At 35.8% G+C, this 23,332-nt stretch overlaps 1 protein-coding gene across 1 annotated transcript in view; it reads right to left on the reverse strand.

The window, feature by feature from the left end:
* The window catches only part of LOC137923725 (protein Fe65 homolog), a 61,596-nt gene that overhangs the window by 33,314 nt on the left and 4,950 nt on the right, over positions 1 to 23,332 (reverse strand). The window contains exon 2 of the mRNA XM_068766980.1: positions 18,766 to 18,913. Within this exon, the coding sequence (XP_068623081.1) occupies positions 18,766 to 18,787 (22 nt within the window). The 5' untranslated portion in view covers positions 18,788 to 18,913. The remainder of the gene's footprint in view (positions 1 to 18,765; positions 18,914 to 23,332) is intronic.

The raw sequence follows: 23,332 nt of genomic DNA on the forward strand, positions 1-23,332 counted from the left end.
ATTATACAGCTTAAGTGAAATAAATGTAAATAACAGAAATAAAATAAATAAAATACTATTGTATAATGAGAGAGAAATGGAAGGTCACAGAGCGAAAGAGAATGAAAGAAGAAATGTGGAATGAACACCGAATGAAAGAACATAGGATGCATAAATGAAGAGAGCGAAAATAAAAGAAAAGATTGTGAAAAATTAAATAAATGAAAACAAAAGTCCCTGTCCCACACCAGATAGGGGGTACGAGAGGCTCCCAATAGCGAGGGTCATTTTAAAAAAAAACCTTAGAATAGGTAAATTAATTATTATGATTTAATGGAATCAGGCGTTACATTGCGGAAGTCCATCCTAAATAAGAAAGGACCAATATTTAGCCACTTCCGCACATGCAGTGGTTGTCGTGCATGAAAGTGCACCGCTCGTAAATGCGCATGCGACAGACAATGCCAACTACACAATCGCCACCGTAAATTCACCCAACACGTGTTTCACCCCTCCACGGGGCATCTTCAGGAGTTGTTACACCGATTCACTCGGTGTTTAGCACTAATCGGTGATTATTATGATATTTATACGTGATGTGGCAGCCACGTGGTGTGTCACGTGTAAATCGTATACAGACATATGAACTCTAGGCTCGGAAGTTATTAGTGTTTAGCGTGCTCTAGACGTCGGCACTTCGTGGGTATCGTAAGCCGATACGGAAGCCATAGATGCTTCAACTGCCCTCTTACGTCGTCACAAATCCCTATCGGCTGATGTTCGGTACACATGTTACAAGTAATAATTATATTGCTCGGTGTCTGTGCTATGGCGCTTGTCTGTTACCAAGTGGTTTAGTTAAGAATCCTGGGAGGTATTAATATAAAGATATAACAATTTAAATGAATATCATGATAAATTTTATTGTATTTCTTAAGTTAAATTCACACGACTACATTTTCAACAAGATTTTTAATTTCTAATCAATATATTCACCATCGTTATCGACAACCTTTTGCCATCAAGTATACAAATTTTCAATGCGGGAGCGGTAACAATCAATCGGTTTTTTTGTAAAATATATCAACAGAAACGACGTTACTTTCTGGTCCCCTTATATATTAATTTAAATTATAAACAGACGCACATAAACATTCGAAATACGCACAATATTTTCTGTTCAATGTAAGAGCCATGAATTTCACAATTGACATAAATTCCTATGTGAGGCACAACTCAAAAAGTCATCATTCTTTCGCTGTTTTCGTTTCAATTTATATCAGTGGACTTTGACGGCAATATATTAAATTTATTGGAATGACAGTGGCGCCATCTTTTAAAAATTGGTTATACCAACATAGAAACCTTCGCGGGCTCATGTACAACAACTTTGCTAAAAATCATCTCATGATAAAATACATAGTTTACGATTCTATAAAAAACATATAGACAAACATTAATTTTTATATATAAAGTGTGTGATTTGGACATACATTGTAAAAAGTATTTGTGATATAATAATATGTAGATAATTATGTACTTTTTTTAATAATACTCTCCCTAATAATGTTTCTAAGATAATGCAATAAATTTAAATATTTCATTGAAAAAATTTCGTCAAAAATCATATAAGAGAATACAAGATTTTTAAGTGATAATAAAGCTTGAAATTGAATTATTTGTGAGATTCTTCCCAGGTCCTGTAGGTCTCGGAGATAATAACAACACGAGGCTTGAAGTGTAAGTTTTTTTTACTAATTTAAATATTCCATATTTAAAAAAAATACTTATAAACGATATACAGATTGATTATAGGTTCAATAATAATCTTTTAAGGAGAGAATATATAGCTCATTTATCAGCAAAAATATTTTACAATCTGTTAAAAGCTATCACTGTAAAAAATGTTTCAGTAATTTTATTTTTTGTATTACAATGTAATAGTCTAATAAATTTTGGAAGCATAAAGTTTGCACAAATAGCATATAATAATTATTTTTAATATGTAATAATTTTTTTTAATATATATGTTATATACACATATATGTATGTTTATGGACATTTATTTGTAAATACGTACGTTTTGTACATATCAACTACCCATTATTAAATCTTCTACCTTTTCCATACTATGGTTGTCTGTAAGAGATTACCTTGTGTGATAAGACCGCCCATTGTAATTTTTTGTATATTATTGTGAAACTATTTTAATGTATCCTAAAGCGTACAATAAATAATATTAAATAGATAATTCGAATTTTAAAAAGTTTTTTTACTATATTATCATTACGTTGTTTATTATTTCTGAAACCATTAATTTTTGAATAGGATATACCTCACGTTTATTTACGGTGAACTAGCAATACATTCACCCCTTTAAAGCTTTTTATATCCATAACCAATAATCCTGTTTACAATGTCAGTGTAAAAAAAATATGAAGGAAATTTTATAAATATTTCTATCAATTTAAAATGCGTGAGTATCGGTACATAATTAAAATATGGCAGATGCTTTTAAATAATTAAAATGTTGCCCGTATGGCAGTACGTTCGTAGTGGCTTTGCCGTCGAGTACTGAAGTATGGCAACACTGAAGACTCTTATTACACAGGGGTATTCATTAACAGTATACGTCGTCGGTAAGCCACTTTCCTTAATAAAAATGTTGCCAGGAAATATAATATTTAATGCATTTCATATTAAATGTGATATAACTGGATAAGATTTTAATTAATTTTAATTAGTGGTGAATTAACATTTCCAGTATATTTAAATACTTTAATATAGAAGCACGGTTTAGAAGCGACCTTTATAATGCCTCTTCTGGAGATATTAACAAGGTCGAGTGTCCTTGCTGGTGGACGTCCTGTGTTGCGCTTGCCGTTCCGTGGTCTCCACACCATAACTTTAAGAATTTTTTTTTTTTATTAATTCCGATTTGTATCGCTAGCGTTTTTTTACAATATTTATTTTTCGCTTTAACTAAACGCAGACAGTTGGGAGAAGGTTGCCGCTATTTGATACGGATCTATCTTCTCCCAGCTGCGAGGCACGACAGGGTTTTATATTAATTTTCTGTTATGGGTAAATACAGCTAAAATTTATACATATCACAATACAATTTGGAATAATCAATTATATATTAGTTGCTAAATTATTTTGTTTCAAGTCGCTACCCAAGGGCTACAGACCGTTAAATGCCTTGAGATTTAAAACAATGTGCCGGGCCAACTCATCAAAAGATTCTGCTGTAGATTTTTTCCTTGAGAAGGTCCGGTAAGCTGAACGGAGGTATATTAAGGTTTTCACATAAGGTGACGTGGTTACGTTTTTTGGATGCGAATCGGGAGCAGTGTGTGAGAAAGTGGTGAAGTCTGTACTGAGGAGTCGAAACTTGAGAACTAGTTTTTATTAACTTGTAAGTACCCTCATAAGAAATAATACAAAAATTTCACTTTTCATGTGCGGTGATAGGTTTTATGGTTCTTTTAAGAATTTGCTGACATCGAGTGCAGAATCACCAGCAGAATCTTTTGATGAATTGGCCCGGCACATTGTCCTTAACATCAAGGCATTTAACGGTCTGTAGCGCTTGGGCAGCGACTTGAAATAAAATAATGTGCCAACTAATATATAATTGAGTAAAACTTCCAAATTGTATTGTTTATATATATAAATGAAAAAACGCTGTCGTGCCTCGCAGTTGGGAGAAGAAAGATCCGTATCAAATAGCGGCAACCCTCTCCTGTCTGCGTTTAGTAAAAACGGCAAAATAAATATTGTAAAAAAAAACACTAGCCACACATTGATTATAATTAATAAAAAAAAGTTCTCAATATTTACAAAAACTTAAAAAAAACACTATCTTTCTTTGTGTTCCCCTAATTGTGCCGGTGTGTGTATTTCGTCTACATTCTCATTTTCGTTATGGTACCGTGAAGGACAAGAAAAAAACGTAAGGCCACGGTTGAGCTGCTATAACACGCTCTTAAAAGTAATACGTCCGATTTAAAGTGCTATAAAAACGGGTACGCCGGCTCGAGATTACCGACAACACAAAGTTGTCGCGCAATCTCCTTAACGTCCACATACCGCAAACACCTTTAACCCTAACGGTTATGTTTATGTATATCCCTAACGACAATGTTAGCCGTATGTTCTATCCATTCAGGGCTGTCGATTTTACTTCGTTTTGTTTAAGTAATTTCGAATGAGTCTAAATAAATATATTCTATAAGTTTGAATTAGTTTTTAAAAATAGAAATAATGATAAAATTCTGGCACGTAAATGAAAATATCTGCATAAAAAAAAAACATTACAGTTTAAACAGACAAGACATTTTGAATTTACATAACGTGTATTTCAAATCAGATAAGACATTTATTTTTTTCTATACTAACGTTATAACAAAATACAAGCAAAATTTAAAAGAAGTCGTTCTTTTAGTTGACTTTTAACAGATGTTATTGATCGTAAATATCAATTTTGAATCTCTTTTTTTTGACTCTACTCTGCTTCGCAAGGTTTTATAGCTGTGGAGTAGAAGCAGGAAGAAACTACAAAATACATCTTTTAATAAAGTTTAACACAGATTTTATCAGACACTTTATACGAAATCAAACAGCTTGACTAAAAGGCATTTAAGTATGTATACATATAGTGTCTTCTTAAGTATAAAACGACAGTCTTTTTAAGTATAAAAATTTAGAAGACCGCAAAAAAATTAGAAGCAATTTTAATACAATACTCGGCGATAAATATTGCACATCGACCTTTGGAAAGAGATAATCGGCTAGTTTCGGCTTTGATGAGCGTTATCTCTGTCGCACGAAGTACATACAGTCCGGTATCTATTAGGACCTGTTAAAACAAGTATCATTTGCTTCTTTTGAAATTAAAAAAATTAAATACGTATACATATTGTGAACATGTTTATTTTATTTTACCTCAACCTAAAGCCATCATTTATATAAAAATTGGTTTATTTTATAGAAAGGATAAAAATAATTAACAAGAAATGTTCACGGCAAACTGTCCTCAAATGTAACAGACCTCTCAAAATGGCCGCGTATATTTTAAATCTGGAACTTTATAATTTTTTATAGATTACCATCTACATTTGCTGCAATAGCTATTTCAAATAAAATCAAGTAAAAACACATTTAAAAGCAGCGTAGAGTTCGAATAATTCAGTTGTTACAAAATGCATTAACCAAACGCAACGTTTCCCGCCAATTCCTTTGTTGTTAATTGCCACAGATTCAAAAGCTGATTCATCGGCCTTGATTGTTTCACGTTGGCTGGCGATATTTTTGTTTTTTAATTAACCGCGGAAGGAGTACGTAGACAAAAAAAGTTGTTTTAACTTCGTTTGCATAAGGTAAGAAAAAACAGCCATTAGTGTCGGTCTACTGGTTGTCTAGGAGTAATACAATTATGATTTTAGTCTCATAGTTATAAATAAGACTCTCTGTGACGCCTACTTCAAAATATTGACCTCTTTTTTTATTAAATTTAGAGTTCCAAACGCATTCTAATTTAGTGATCCAAATAATAAATTCATTTTATTTTTTATTGATACTAAATCTTTGATACGGTTGTTAAATCAATTTATATCGATGCTGTATATGCATTTAAAAAATTCTACAATACAATATCATTTAACTTTTAATGGATTATGAGGTAATGATCGCTTGTGTACATCATAGGAAGGTCTCAAATATATATATATATATATATATATATATATATATATATATATATAGAGAGAGAGAGAGAGAGAGAGAGATAAAAAGTTTTAGACGTTAAGCTTTTAGATCCGATTGCGACTTGGTTTGAAAATCGAAGCAATCTCAGTAGTTTTCATAAAACCAGTATTGACATAATAAGTAGAGGGCGATACATTTTCGAACTGTATTATCACCTAAAAAATCATTTACAACGTAATGGGATTTTTAATTAATAATTCTTTACACGTATTTACGTTCATAAATGAGATGTTTATAACCTTTAACCTTTACCGTCCTTCAAACTCGGTTATGCCAGAAATGTTAATTCGTTTGCAATGCACTTAAGTTTTCAAACGAAATTTAAAATTGCATAAGCATGCAATAAATTCAAGTTCAAATGGCATGGTCGTTTTCCTGCGTGTTTGAACTATAGACATTCCGGCGTGTGCAGTTTTTTTCTATGGTCCCGCTGTTTATGCGAACACGTGAACGCCGGTATTTAGATTTAAAAATAAGTTAACATGCGATATAAATGTTTTACAGTGTTTAGGGTTTTCAGTTTTTAGCCATATACACAAAATAATAGTTTGAGAATTTATGATAAATTTGTGATTGTCATTTGAAAATATGCTTATAATTTTTTAAAGTTCAAACTGCATGAAAATAAAAAGAAAAGAGTTCGGTCAATTATTCCTGTCATCTGATTGATGCTCACTACTAAACAAGTCTCCCAAACATCGCTAAAATGACTTAAGTAAGAAAAGGATCAATATTTAGCCACTTCCGCACATGCAGTGGTAGTCGTGCAATAAAGTGCACCGAGCGCCAGCCCGCTGATAAATGCGTATGCGGCGAACAATGCGAATCACACAACCGCCACCGCCAAAACACTCAACACGTGTTTCACCGCTCCACGGGGCATCTTCAGGAGTTATGTTACTAAAATAACTTGAAATGACTTGTCCTGCGCTGCCACCTCGACTTGGATTATGTCATCGATCAATCTCTAGTTGAGGGCTACCCAGGTCGCGTCTACTCAAGAAACACTACGGCCTGAACAACCGTTGGCTTCACGAACGAGATGTCCCGCCCCTGTCACTTTAGATGAGCAATCCTTCGAGCTACGTCGAAGACTTTGGTTCTTTTGATGATCTCCAGTTCCTAGTATAGCCCTCTATATTGCTCTCTGCGAACACGAACAAGTAGACGCGGCGACAGTACGCACCCACCAGGTAGACCGACATAGTGAAGGTCGCAGGACATCGCAGGATGCTGGTATCACCAGACCGATCATGGTGGCTAGTTCTGAAGGAAACATATGCCATGAATCGTGCGTGTATTGGCTGATATCATGAAGACGACTTATACTACAATTGTATCTACATAAATGAAGACACGTAAATCTTTAATTCACAACGCTCGCCGGACAGCACGCCGCCGTCGTTAGTTACTAAAATAACGAGCAGTGGAAATAGTGCAAGGGAGAATTACAATTATGCAAATAACCAGTTGTAAAAGTCGCATCGCCGCCACTTCTAGCTCCCCTTCCGAGCAGTGTAATCTCTTAAATGTTTCAAGTTAAGCTGTCGTTAACATAAAAAGGCTCTTCTAGTGAGGGCAAGACCACCTAACTGCTGTTCCTTCTGATGCATTTATATCCATGTATTTCTAAAGACAGTGACATTAAAAAAATGTTGATGATGAAAAACGTAATTTTGTAAATAGCTCTACATACAACTATTTACAAAATTACGTTTAAAATACAGTCATGCTTCCATATGTAAGTGATATGAATCGATGTTGCCAGTAACATGACCGTTATTTTATATGTTGTAGATTCTACGAATATTTCCGAAAGTATTTAGTCGCAAGCATGTTTTTTTATTGTTGGCTTCCGTTATTGGGGACCTCTGCTTCCACTCCTATCTGGTTTGGGACAGGGTTGTTTTTTATCTTTACTAATTTTTCACAGGATTTTTTTATTTTCATTCTCAACTGTCATCTTTCACATAGTGTATTCTTCTATTCTTTTATACCATAATTCGAATTCTTTCTCTTTCATTCTGATTCGGTCATCGCCTCATCCTTTTCCATCATTTCTTAGTTTTGACACGCAAGCTTGGTTACACTAATTAAAGTGTATATTGTAATGTGTATCGTTTTTACACACACACACACGCGCCACGCACACGCACTCACACGCACGCACACACACGCACACACACACACACATATATATATATATATATATATATATATATATATATATATATATCAATGTAATCTTTAAGCTTGAGTCTATTTCAGATATTAAGAAAGTTAAGAAAATGGTCGTCTCGAAATGACTTCGTAATCTTATCTAGGAGTTCTTTGTTCGCAGAATACGCTTGGGATTTCAAGGCACTGAACTTATAACGTCAGTACGTTGGACCCTCCATTCGACGCATTGATTGCCGACACTGTATCCAGCTTTCGTTTCATATAAGACCGGTGTTAGGTCTTGGCATATATTGTTCCTGTAGCAAGAAGTATTTTCTATGACATCATTATCATTTCATCTGCATATGTATTGCTGTGATAGCAAATTAAGGTGATATTGTCAATTAAAACTTCCAGACATTTTTTTTAGGATGGTACGACTGTCTATAACTTATGCCAAGCGACAAGTCAGATGTTGAAATATCATTTGGCTTAACCCAAACCATTTGAAGGATGTTTTCTATCTCAAGCCTCGATTGGTGTCAAAATCTATCAATTTTTAGAAAAAAAGCGTCAAAAACTTGACTCATTTCTTTCGATTTAGCTCTGTATGACTTTTGGCTATTCAGTAAACTCAAAAGACCAATGCGGGGACGCTATATTGACACTATTGAGAAAATACAAACCGAATCGAAGAAGATATTTAAGGCTATACTAGAAAAGGATTATTTGGACTGTATCGAGGACTGAAAAAATCTTTGGCAAAAGTCCGTTTTATCGGACGGGAATTATTTTGAAGGGTATGAAATTGATTTTGTAGAATAAATACAAAATTTATATTTTATAAACAAATTCATCTTAGTTTTTGATCATAATATTATGTATCTAGTAGAACATACAGTGGTCTCATAAATTGATTTCCACCATTGCAGGTTGGAAGCAGTCTACCTCCGGGGTTTTCGACAAGGTCGCCTTTCCACCCTGTTGTTGGTCATCATATACTGTCCTTACCTGTCTATGGCTTCCACACTAGAATCTTAAGACCCTAGTAGACAACAACACTGAGTTTTTTTTTTTTAATATTAACAGACGATATTGAATTCATTTTTAAATAAAATTAAGACCAAGGAATGAATTTTTAACCATAAAAATGCATCTAAGTATCATCATTTGGTAAAATAAATATCATATTTATTACTAATTTAACATAGATTGTTCGTGTTTCATTTTATAACTATCAATAGAGCCTTTTTATATTGACTTTCTATTATAATCAATTGCTAACGTTTATATATAAGCTAGCATAATTATGGCTATTGCTGTATACGTCTGCAATATTCAAATATATTTAAATACGTAAATATGAATCTTATGTAAACGTATATTGTTTTGCTGTCGTTCCTTTTTTAAATAAATAAATATAACCTCAACATCCTTTGTTATTTTTAAAGTAGTGACAGCCCTACTAGCGGCTGTGTCTATCGATTTTCGTTCGACCTTCTGGCTGCGAGCCGCCCGCTCGGGACGCGCGGCACGTACGCGCCAACACTAGCCGCGGTTCGCGACTTTGTTCGCGTTTATTCATAGCATTCGGTCCTTGTTACTTTGATATCCTAAGTCAAGGATTGCAAAAACATCACGTATTTTTGATTAACACGTTGAACGCCAGACTAAAAACCATGTTTAGTTCAGTGGGCCGCGACGGACACCATGTGACTGCCATCATGTTGGGTCCAAGAGGCCGCGTCGGACACCATGTGTCCGCATGCCCTCGATCACTTCAGAAGCCTCTAGGGAGCCAACGGACAGTGTTTCGACTGTTTTTACCAAGGCATGAGACCCGCGCGGCACCGCAGAAAAAAAAATAGGTAAATCGCTGTTTCCGTAATCGCCCATTATTTTTAAGGGTTTTACTGACATAATTTTTTAAAAAACACCTTGGCGATTTTTTAACGATTTTCGATTTAATGGTGTGGCCCTAGAGGACAGTATGCTGTCAGACACATGGTGTCCGCCATGGCGTTCAACGTGTTAACAGTAATGTGTTCTGTGGACAGCTTACCTCCAACAGAAATATCTTTAGAGCGATTGGTTCTAGATACATAGACTTTAAAAGGATTAATGTATAACTTGTTTGCTGTCAATTAATGTATATTAACAACATGGAAATAAGATATAACGTAATGATAATATAGTAAACAAAGCTTTAAAAAGTTCAAATTCATCACCATGTAAGTCGATCACCTCCGGTGACTTTCCGAGACCTTGACTATGGCCCAGACTTTGGGGCTTCTAGTTCAACCCCCACCATGGACATGGTTTTTATTTACATAAATTTTTTCACATCATTTTTTTAAGAAAGGAAGGTGAGATATGGAAGTAGACTAAGAAACAAGAGGTATGTGAGATAATGTAAAAAAATATCAAGGATGTATGATTGAAATTGTGATGGAAAAAAGAGAGTAATGAAATGAATATAGAAAGTGAAAAAATTATTAAGAAAGATTAAGAAAGACCTTTTGTCCCTGCCAAATATTAGAATAACCCAATGTTCGAGAGGGACAGGAGGTTGTCACGTTCACACGTGAGATCCCTAAAATCGGGGATCGTAAAAGAAATCTTAATAACATAGATAGAGGAAGTAAAGCTATTGTGTATTACACATTTGACGGGAATAAATATTCAGATTAATGACAGTTGTAATGTAATGCACGCAGATATTTACATGCGTTTTTGAATCGTCGATTATTTTAACATTATAAGCAGTAAGCAAATTATTTTTAAAAGCAGCATTATAAGCAGTGCTAAAATTGTGTGAAAAGGTATATGCAACATATGATAAATTCGAGGATACATACATACATACACACACTCACACATATATATATATATACACTCACACACACACCACGGGCTGAGGTGTACTGCTACGTGGCGCGTCCCCAAGGTTGCGGATAGGGGAAAGCCCGAGAGTCGCAATTTGCGAAACAGGGTAGGGGTGAAATAAAATAGCCCTCGCGGACAAAACACAACCCGATGTCAGTGGTCTAGCGTGCCCAGGACTGGAAGGCGACAGGGAATGGTCGTCGCAAGCGCTCCCCTGAGGGTACCAGGTCCCACCTCAGGCGTATTTAAGTGGCCTTACTTCGGTAACCGGGGCTCTGCCGAAGCGGACTGTATATTTCCCTAGGTTCTCGTGGGAACAGCATGGATAAATTAATCAAAAAAACAAACGAAAATGAAAGTAATATGGAGCTGAAGAAGGCATTACAGCTCCACGAAAATACAATCACTGCCCTGGCGGAGTACATAAAGGGCAAATTAAACGTTCATGGAGAGATCCGCAAACATGTGGCCGCGCTAGGTACATCGTTTGCAAAGATCACCAGGGAAATTGGAAGCGTCGGAAAATCAAACGCCACCACATCTGTAGGAGAAGTGCAAACGTCACCGTCTCTATACAGATTGTATTCAGACACGACTGTAAAAGAAACCGAAGAAGAAAGCAAATCGGCAACACCGAAGAGCCGAAAAACGCGAAAAGTCAAAAGGACGGAACGCTCTTCACCCTTGGAGATCAGCCAGGCACCGAAACTGCGAAAAGCTAATACAACGGACTTAGCAGTTACGGCAAGGTCAGAGCTGAAGCCAAAGCCGCCACTTCCACACGATCACTCGGAGTGGAAAGAGGTAAAAAAGAAAAAGCAACCCAAGAAAAAAGTAGTAACGCGTCCGAGTGCTCTTATCATTCGCCCAAGCCAGAAGGATCAGTACGCCGAGATCCTTAAGCGGGTCAAAAAAGATGCTTCCGCGGATCATATAGGCAAATGTGTTGATAAAATTAGAAGGACGGCTACGGGCGATATGCTTCTTATCCTAGCGAAAAATCAAAAAGATAAAACGCAGGAGATACGAAACACCATTTCCACAGTTCTTGGAAACGGTAGTATGCAAAGTACCTGAACAGGAATTAGAGATTAAGGACCTAGACGAAACCACGACGGTGCCTGAAATCGTAGAAGCCCTACAGAAAATAACTGGCGGAGGAAGCCATATTTCTGAACACTGCGTCAAGTCCCTTCGCAAAGCATACGGAGGAACACTTACGGCTTCTATTAGAGTAGCAGCAGAATTGGCCAGAACCTTAACAGAGCGGCAAAACGTCAAGATAGGTTGGGTCAATTGTAGAATAAGAGCTACTCAAAGGCCTATAAAATGCTTCAGGTGCTGGCACTATGGTCACGTTGCAAACAAATGCAGCAACAAACATGACAGATCGAAGAGCTGCATCAAATGTGGGGAAATAGGCCACAAAGCCAAAGAGTGCGGTAAGGAAGCCCGATGTGTCCTCTGTGTTGACATTGGGAATTCCGAAGACTGTGCTCACATTGCAGGATGTGGTCATTGCCCTGTATTTAAAAAAGCACTTCAGATGTTAAGACAGCCTCAAAAATGATCAAGGTACTACAAATTAATCTTAATCATTGTGAGGTTGCCCAAGACCTACTCATGCAGACCGTACGGGAGCTAAAATTAGACATAGTACTAATTTCGGAACCCTATAAGCACATCAGTGGCCTAAACTGGATCACCGATAAGGAAGGAAAAGCTGTCATCTGGGCATGTGGCACTCAACCTCTCCAGGGTAATCAAAATAATTGTTCTGGATTTGTAAGAGCCAAATTTAATGGAGTACATTTCTACAGTTGCTATGCGCCACCTAGCCTAACACACGATGAGTTCGTCCGGTTCCTGGCCAAATTAGTGGAGGATGCCCGAATGTACTCCCCGGTAGCTATAGCTGGAGATTTTAACGCTTGGGCAGTGGACTGGGGTAGTAAAGCTACTAACACTAGAGGTTGCCAGCTTCTGGAAGCGATGTCACTGTTGGACGTCGCCTTACTTAATACAGGCGATAAACCCACGTTCACAAGAGGCGAGGCGAGCTCAATTGTGGATCTCACTTTCGTCAGCAGTACACTGGCAAGAGGAAATAGCAGTTGGGAGATCTCGGATACTTACACCGCTAGCGACCACTGTGCCATATACTGGGAGGTATCATGTAAGCCAAATACAAATAGAGTACCACACACAAGAACTGGCTCAGTGGGTTGGAGGACTAGCATGTATGATCCCGGCCTGTTCAAGATAGCACTCGAGGATCGACCACTGCTTTCCAAAAGTGCCAGTGAAAAGGCGGCTGAAATCATAAGGAGGCTGACCGAGGCCTGCGATGCAACAATGCCAAGGCGACGCAACAACAACCGAACCCCACCGGTGTACTGGTGGAATGATAACATTGCTGAGCTTAGGAAAATATGTGTTAAGGCGCGTAGAACCTCCCAAAGGGCTCGGAAAACACCACAATTCGAGCAGCTCTACGACAAATATAAGGAAGCGCGATTAAAATTAAATAAATCCATTAAAGAGAGCAAGAGAAACGCGTGGAAAATATTGTTGGAAGAGGTTGAAAAGAATCCATGGGGCAAGCCGTACCAGGTTGTAGTTAAACAACTGAGACATGAGAATACAACGCCCACTTGTCCTATTCTACTAGGAAGAATTGTCAGAGCTCTGTTCCCCACGCAACCAAAATCCTCCTTTCAACTAGGGATTGTGGATCCGAATGAAATCCCCCCTATTACCGAGAAGGAGCTAATGGTAGCATGCGGTAGGGTTGGAAACAACAAAGCTCCGGGACCGGATGGGATCCCCAACGTAGCTCTTAAGCAAGCTGTTGTAGCAACACCAGGAGTCTTCTTGGAGACCTACAATAGCTGCTTACTGGAAGGGACCTTTCCTACCGCGTGGAAACGACAGAGACTGGTACTTCTCCCTAAAGGTAAGAAGCCACCAGACGAGCCATCGTCATACCGGCCCCTCTGTATGCTGGATGCTGCGGGGAAAATACTAGAACGTATTATCCACAGCAGGATCGAAGCAGCAGTTGAACCCCACCTAGCTAACTCACAGTATGGGTTCAGAAAAGGCCGGTCTACGCTAGATGCTATAGAGCAAGTAGTCAATATAGCAAAACTAGCAGTGTCTGGGAAAAGATGGAAGAGAGGCTCGATAAAATACTGCCTGGTTGCCACCTTGGACATTAAAAACGCCTTTAAATCAGCAAAATGGGAGGTTATCATGGGGGCACTTAGCTCACTGAATGTACCTCTATACCTACGTAAAATAGTCGCTAGTTACTTCTCTGATAGAGTTCTCATGTACACTACGGAAACCGGGACGGAGGAGTACAAAGTCACTGGAGGCGTCCCACAGGGGTCAGTACTGGGGCCACTTTTGTGGAACGCTATGTACGATGGACTCCTAAAGAAACATCTACCCAGCGAAACTAAACTCGTCGCATTCGCTGATGATCTAGCAGTCGTTATAGTAGCGAAACACTTGGAGGAAGTGAAGTGGGCATTTGAAAGATCCTTCCAAATAATCACTCTGTGGATGAGGTCAGTCGGACTAGAACTGGCTGAGCAGAAGACGGAAGCAGTGCTCATTACTGGCAGGAGAGTTGCGGAGACCATCACACTCAATGTCGGCAGCTGTGAAATCGCAACTCAACCAGCTATACGGTACCTTGGAGTAATGATCGACCATAGGCTAAACTTTAAAGATCAGGCTGAGAGAGCAGCAGCGAAAGCGTCTCTGGTGACAGCGAAACTCTGCCGACTCATGCCTAATGTCGGAGGTCCCAAGCAAAACAGAAGGAAGTTATTAGCGTCGGTGACTACGTCAGTGCTTATGTACGGAGTACCCATATGGTCCGACGCACTGAGCAAACAGGAGTCCCGACGGAAAATCGCCTCTGTTTATAGAGTCAGCACTCTACGGGTAGCTAGCGCCTTTCGTACAGTATCGGAGGATGCGGCATGCGTGATAGCAGGTATGGTTCCTGTTGCGCTTCTTGCAGACGAAAGAACTGATCTGTACCGTAGCAAAAATAGCAAATCAGACCCAACTTCAGCTGAACTTAGAATTCGGGGAAGACTGAAAAGCTTGCAACAGTGGCAATCGTCCTGGGATAAGTCGACGAAAGGAAAATGGACGCGTAAGCTTATACCAAACCTAGAGCCATGGGTGAACCGAGATCATGGAGAGTTGAACTACTACCTGACTCAGATGATATCCGGCCACGGCTGTTATCGAGCGTATCTCCATAGGTTCAAATACGAAGATTCCCCTGACTGTCCTAATTGTGTCGGAATGATTGAAGATGCAGAGCATGTCTTTTTCGTCTGCCCCCGATTTAACGAAGCCAGGAGGTCTTGGGAAGAAGGTGTGGGATGCAAAATCTATCCTGAAACTCTGATAGCTACAATGCTATCCTCGCCTTCGGCCTGGGAACTTACGAGCGCGTACTGTACGACGGTGCTGAAGGAGTTGCGTAAAATAGAGCAAGAGCGGAGGAAGTTGGCCTGAACAGCCACTCTATCAGAGAAAGCTGCGGCTAAATCCCCCCCGCGAAGTAATGCCTAACGGCCATGCCGTGGGGACCAGGGATACCGAAGAGAGAGGATTGTTTTTAGTCGGTATTGATCTAGATCGAGTCCGACATACGGGGCACCAACATCAGGCCCTATGATACGTAAATGTATTTTTAAACCTCTATAAAAAAAAAAAAAAAAAAAAACACTCACACACACACACACACACACAAATATATATATATATATATTCTCTACACTAACTCTGTCCCACACTACTTATATGACGTTTTGTGAGTCATATTTTGTGCGACAGAGATAACGAACGCTCTACGAAGCCGAAATTAGCCGGTTGTCTCTTTCCAAAGGTCGATGTGCAATATTTATCGCCGGGTACTGTATATATGCGTACATTCATACCTATAAAGGATTTAATAGATAATAATTAATTAATAAATTTTCAACAATTAAGGCATATAAAAACGTTTTCAGATACACCCCTAATGCCTCCAATTAACCTCAATGGAATCACTCCTAATTGAATCCAATAAATCGGATATATGTCTGGGATAAAATTTACGATGGTCATAATTCGTGCCACTCGAATTTCCTGCTCATGGTCTGTAGGTATTTTGCTTTGAATGTATAATATATCGCAAAAATCGACAGTCACTTTGGTGGAATTATTATTATTGCGAGAATCATTTTTAATGTCACTAAAAATGTACAACCAAAGAAATTTTAATGAATGTTTTTACTTGTAAATAAGAAGCATTCTCTCCGAACTATATATAGTGATTTGTTATAGGCGTAAAAGTTTAAAACAGATGAATGTATAAACTTTTGCTGTGACTGGTATTATAACTATATCCAAAAATTAATTGTTTCAGAACTATTAATATCGTAATGATAATAATAGAATGACTAAAGCGTTTGAAATTTCGGTTTGCTAGATATTAAAATTCATTATTGTTTACTCTGTGGTCAACCTGCTAGTCTTTGTTTTGTTAGAAGTTATTAAACTAGCATTTCTATAGAAAAAGTAAATTATTGTAACATATTTGAGCCACTCAGAAGCCAATGTCCGTTAAGTCCAAAACACAAAAATTTAATAAATTAATATTTTTTTGATACATTAGTTTTTAAAATTCTTGGTTTGATAAAAAGTGTAGTCTTTTTTCGAGGTGTAAACTCTGCAAAAAAACAAGATATATACAGGATGTGTAAATAAAAACGATAGTATTTATTGAAATAATGAACAACATTTTAAAATGTTTAGGCCTTGTGCCTTTTGGCAGCTGAAAATTATAAAAAAAAATTATTAAAAAAAATATATTGATAAAAGGTGGACTTGTTCACAATGGGTACTGAAATTATTATACAATATATTCAAAAGATATTAAAAAGAACTGGTCGAAACCTAGAAAAAAGTAACCAATGAGTAAATCCTTCAACAACTAAGTTTATTATTTATTTCATCAAAATTTCCAAAAATCACAAAATATCAAAAAATGGACATAAGAGCATTGACGGCTTCTGATCGGCTCATTTAAAAATCGGAAATAGGTTTATAACAAAAGGGAGTATTGAGCCTTTGTTATTACGATTATTTAAGCTGTACGTAAATCTATAATTTGCATAACAAGCTTTTCAACCATCGATACCAATATCTAATATAAAAAATTTCCATGTCACAATGTTAGTTACTGTACTCCTCTGAAACGGCTTGACCGATTTTTACCAAATTTTATATGCGTATTCAGTAGGTCTGAGAATCGGCTATCTATTTTCCATACCCCTAAGTGATAAGGGTTGTTCACCCTTAAATATTTTGTTTTTATTTTTTTATAATGTGCCATTAAAACATACATACATCCCTAAATTTTCACCCATTTACAATCAGCCCTTTCATTTTCTTGCAAAACAACGTTAACGGGATCAGCTAGTATATAATTATTATAATATAAGCTGCATATCACATATGTGATTGCAGCAAATCAAAAATAATTTTAAAAAAATCCAGCGTCTTCCTTATGGATGATTGCGCATCCGCGCCGAAAACATTTGAGCTATACGACCGAAGTAAACGATAGCGCGTGTTAATATACAAGTAGCGCCATCTATGAACAGAAGGAGTAAACTTCAACTAATAATTTTAAAATAACTAAAATGTTGATCGCTCTTAAATATGTACATTAGTTTTTCTTTTGAAATACTACAGGCAAATAACTTCTGGCAGTACAAATGTATACGGTACAGAGGTTCCGTTATCACTATAATTTACAATATTTAATGGAATCAGGCGTTACCTTGCGGAAGTCCATCCTAAGTAAGATAAGGACCAATATTTAGCCACTTCCGCACAAGCCACCGTGTGCCAACTAAACTGACTCTATGTTTGCCACTAATCGGTGTAACATAACTCCTGAAGATGCCCCGTGGAGAAGTGAAACACGTGTTGAGTGATTTGACGGTGACAGTTGTGTAATTCGCATTGTTTGCCGCATACGCATTTATCAGCGGGCTGTGCACTTTGTTGCACGACTACCACTGCATGTGTGGAAGTGGCTAAATATTGGTCCATTTCTTACTTATAATTTACAAATTGAATGTCCTAAGTCAGCCTTTGCGATATGTACATATAATAATACTACACTGTTATAGACAAAATATATCAATCTAGATCAGTGTTTCATAACATAGGGCCTTCGCCCCATAGAGAGGCAATATGTTAAAGGGTGCAATTCAAAAATGGACTTGGCAGACTTTTAACCTTTTCGCTTTAAAATAAAAATAATTAAAAAAAGGTTTACGTGGCACATGTCACATAAAGATTGTTAAAAACATATCCAGATTATAAAATATAAAATACAATATGGTGCGTAAAAAAAAAAAACTGTAAGACATCCAAAACAGTTTACATGAATGCATTCGATAATGTATTTAATTTTGTATTCAGACGAAGAAACGCCAACAAAGTACACTTTCAACACATTTGTCTTTTATGTAACAGATAAGCTTTGTGTATGTGACTGTACTATTAACTGATTTAATGGTCATCTTAAATCAGTCTAGATGTTTAAGATTCTACGTCCTATGTAGCGTCATAATAGCTACAGGATGTCCAGGACTGGACTTGACCTTCAAAGATTACCAATAAAACTAGTTTTTTTTTCTATTTTGTGAGATTATTTATACATCTAATAACTTTTTAATGTAAATTATTATTGTCATGCTTCTCTCTCATCCTTATTAATATCTTCCATTCATTTAACTTTTTTTCTTCACAATATCTTGCACTCCTTTTCTTACCTTTCCTTTCCAACATTTGTATATATATATACACATATATGTGTATATACTATTACAGTGCTTAAGAAATTAGATAAACTTAATATATGTTATAGTAAACCATACTTACTTTCTCGCTTGTGAAGTCCCATATTGCAAGCCGGTTGACTATCAGAACAACTAACACATAGTGTTATGTCGAGTCACTTTCTATCACATTTCACTTTTAGAACATCACTAGTTCACTTGTACACTTGTGAAATTCGAATGCACACTTTCTAAGCGAAATAAAAAAATACATTTTTTTTCATTATTTATTTGATTAATAAATAAGAAACGTCGATATTACGGGGATACATTTCATTAAAAGAATGATTAATTATATGATGAAAAAACTTTAAAGGAGGTGAATGACTCGGCAAAACGTTTTAAAGCTCTTGTACTTATTAATAATCATCTATATATATCTAATAAATTCACCACTCTGAAACTAAATTGTAAGATTATGTATATTTTTGTTTTAATATTTTAGAATTAGACGAGTTTATTCCGTTCGTCCATAGATGGCTCTAGTTGTATATTAAATGTTAAGTCGCGTCATATAACACAGCTATTGTGGAATCGGTTACGCCGGTCCTTAGGGACCTTTCTGTTCAGTAAACTCATTTCAGGTGAAGCTGTAAAAGCCTTAGGGCTATCAGCAAAAACTTCACAGATACAATACAATACATGCGCCGGCTCGACATAGGACGTCGCTGGACTTTATAATAATATTTTTGACGGGCTGTATTCCATACTGTGTTATACGCGTAAAACTATATATGTTGTATGTATAGTTGTTCATCGTTGGTGTACAAGGTAATATTATTATTTAAAATTAGAACGAATAAGTTTATTGACACTTTAAAATTTAAAAAAAAAAACTATGTTACAATGATATGTATGATAACAGCATAAATAATTTTTGATATTTATATATAGAAAACACTATGGTGAAGTACAGGGTGATTGGTTGTGGATGTAAAAGCTTAAAATCGGTGATGAATGTATAGCTCGTTTATCAGCAAAAACCTTTACGGAATTTACACCTATTTCCGATTGCCCCGAAATATATCACACTAAATTACTTTTCCTATTGTAATGAGATAGGCTAGTAACATACTGGCAGTATAATACTGCAGGAACAGATTGTAAATAATAATAAATTATTAGAATTAATAATTCGAATTATAAAAACGTTTTTTACTACTATAATATCAATAGGTTATTTATTATTTCTAAAAACATTGATTTTAGAGTAAAAAGTATTGACATTGACAACAAATGAGCCGTGCATTCTTCAATCCTTTAAACTCTTTAATTTCTAATCATCCTATATAAACACTAATCATCGAAAAACGAAATTATTTATTTGCAATTACATTTTTAAACTCTTTGTAACGGTTAAAAAATATTTGAATTATAATTCTATTGATTGCTTTTTTTTTTCGAAAATAGAACAATCGAATAAAAATATAATTTGAAATATAATCATTCCATAATTACATATTTGAACGATCCAATATGGCGGACATATGTCTCTTACTTCATTGGTCAATAATTATGTAGACATTATGTTTCCATTCGAAATATTGGAAAGGTTACAATAATGACGTATTGTGTGGTAGTAAATTATTATAATTTACTAAAATTAAGTCATTCACATAATACATTACTTTAACGAATGCTGTCATCAATCTCTCAAAATCGAAATTATTTTCTTATAACACATATATTGGGTTCGTTTTTTAAAAATTTATTATCTTATTAAAATTTTAAATAATTAGGGATAATTTATTTAATGAACAAAATATTTAAAATTAGCTCCTAAGGAATAGACTGAACAAGACATAGAAGACATAAAATTGACATATATACAAAAACATAAATAAATATTATTTGCGTATAGGGTAACACAATTTTAACTTTTTTAAAGTTTTTATCATTTATGTAGGATATATACGAAATAAATGAAAGATAAAATCGAAAAAACCAAAAAATATTCAAGATTGGCTTTGCCCGCGGTAACGTCCGCGTGGAATTATATAAAAATTAATTTAAATTATAACCTTCTTTTTTCGTTTAAAAACTGTTACTAAAATAAAAGTAGTCTTACATCAGCTAACTGCCAGTATAAGTACCTTTAAAATCAATCCGGCTATTCAGAGCTTAACCAGAACAAACAGACAAAAATTAAAAAAAAAGTGTTTTTGGTATATATCTGCGTAAGCTTGTAGTAAAAAGCTGTTAGTTTAATATTACAAACAGCCATTTTTATTTATTTATATAGTTTAAAAAACAACGTATGTTGTATATTATGTAGTTTATACCCATAGACGCAATGTACAAGGCATAGGGCCTCCCTTTAAAGACATTTATGGGAGATATACTTTAATCGCCACGCATGGCAGGTAGGTTGGCGATCGCAGTGTGGTATGGTACGCAGAGAACACAGCTGCCTATCATATGAAACCTGTTTGTGAGAAATCCTAAATAAGTAATGTACAAAGTGTTAATTATATAAGATTGTATCCAGGTAATCGAATCCGCGTCCTGCGATTGCAAGTCTCAATTCTCTATCATTACCCCTACTCTCTATACCAGTGATTCCCAAAGTGGTCTATATCGACCCCTAGGGGTCTATGACTACCTGCAAGGGGTCTACGTCAGCGAAAAAAAATTTGGGGGTGCATGAAATGAAAATGGGGGTCCACGATAGTGGATCTCGACACATACACTGATAGTACCTATTTACTTACATCATTTATAAAAGTACCTATGAAGTAAAAAAATCATTATATATGTTTATAAAATTGTGTAAGTTGTAGGATGTTGGTATTCGCTTTGTGGTCGCAATACATTTTGAACTTGTAAAAAACTAAGAGTCGTTACCATCTCCTAACAAAAAAAGAAACAGACTGGACATCATTAGCCGAGGAGATTTAAAATTAACCCTTACAAAATTGATGCCAAATGTTAATAATTTTTTTATTAAAGCATCAGGTTCATCCTTCTCACTAAAAATATTGACTTATTGCTAACTTATTTTATTTATAGTTTATTTTATGTTTACATGGCAAGGGGTCTACGATACAAAAAAAGTTAGGGGAACTCTGCTCTATACATAAACAACCATTTCCGTAAAATCATTCCGCCTGGTACTGCCTTTTAGTTTTCTTCACACAATAACGTTTCATTTCAGCCATTTCAGTTTCTAGAAATTTGTTAGTGAGCAGTGACAATCTTATATAATTAATGCACAGTGTGAATTACATTAGATTATGGTTGCACAGACTTATTAAGACTATGGGCCACTCGGGCAAGTCATGAACTGATGGTGGGCCGGCCAGAAGTATGGGTAATTAATTTTTTTTGGTTTTATTCTGGTATAGAATTCAATATTTTTCGAATGTACGAGAGTATTATTTTTGCTGTCGGCGGGCCACTAGTATTCGACAATGCATTAGATTATATCAACGGAAATCGTAACAAACATGCTAAATTTTAGTTACCTATTTTTTTTTAAATAGGTAAATATCTTCACTAACCGAATTTCATATTGTTCAACTTGCAATATGCCTAATATAGAAACGCCATAAATACATGGAGCTGGGCGTCTGTTGTGTGAAGGTTATTGACCCCACTTGTACGTATGACCTGGATTTTGTGCGTATTACTGTTATATATTTTACGATTATAAATATTTAAACTATTTATTTATATAAATAAAGTTGTAAATATAAACGCGGATGGGTTACGTAACTTTCTGACATAGAAATTAAGTATAAATGGTTTTTTATCACTTATAGTCGAAGCATTTGACTTATGTCTCTCGCCTGATGTTTTTTTTTTATGACATGGTGTTTTTTTTATGGTGGGATAGGGACTTTATTAGCATTTAATTTATTCACTTAATTATTTTATTTTCATTCTCTTCCCTTTCATTCTTCACATAATCTTTCATTCTGTTCTTTTATACCACAATTCTGCTTTCTTTCCCTTTTACTCTGTTTTACCATTCTTTCATCCTCTTTTCATTTTACATTTTCTTAATTTCTAGTTTTGTTGTATCACATTTTTATCTTTATCTTTATCACAGTTTAATATTATTTATTTTTACATATCTTTTTTGTTTTTGTTTGTTGATGCCTAACTTTTATTTTTTTTTCTATTGCATATTGTATAATCCTTTTGCAATAACTGAGGAATTCTTTCATGGTTTCTTTTCCGCCTATCAGGGAGGGTATTGTCTCCTCCCTGATTTCAACGCCAGACCGGCACTCGAAGCCGTCTCGCCTGATGTTAAGCGTTGACGAGGTCTTCAATGCTACATGCTTGCCTAGAAGAAACCTATTCACTCTTGACTAGAATTCTTTTAAGTTATAATTATTTAGAAACATTGACGCCGATAAGTTGTTCCACTACTTGACTGTTCGCACTATAAAAATATTATCAAAGCATTTATTGTGGTTAGAAGGAATTTCTCTATGGACGCGGTATATTGATCCGGGGATATTCACTTAAGTCTTTGCAATTCTGGAGTCATCCGTTGACTTTTTTTATTGTTCCCTAATGTACTTAGCTTTTACAATTAAAGCCAAAAAGGTAAAACTTATTGTGGTTGGAAGGAATTTCAATCGTGTAAATGTCTTATTGTC

This window comes from Battus philenor, unplaced genomic scaffold (genome assembly GCF_028537555.1).
Source record: "Battus philenor isolate CCGP_79_NKW_IND1 unplaced genomic scaffold, ilBatPhil1.0.hap1 SCAF_22, whole genome shotgun sequence".
NCBI classification, from domain to species: domain Eukaryota; kingdom Metazoa; phylum Arthropoda; class Insecta; order Lepidoptera; family Papilionidae; genus Battus; species Battus philenor.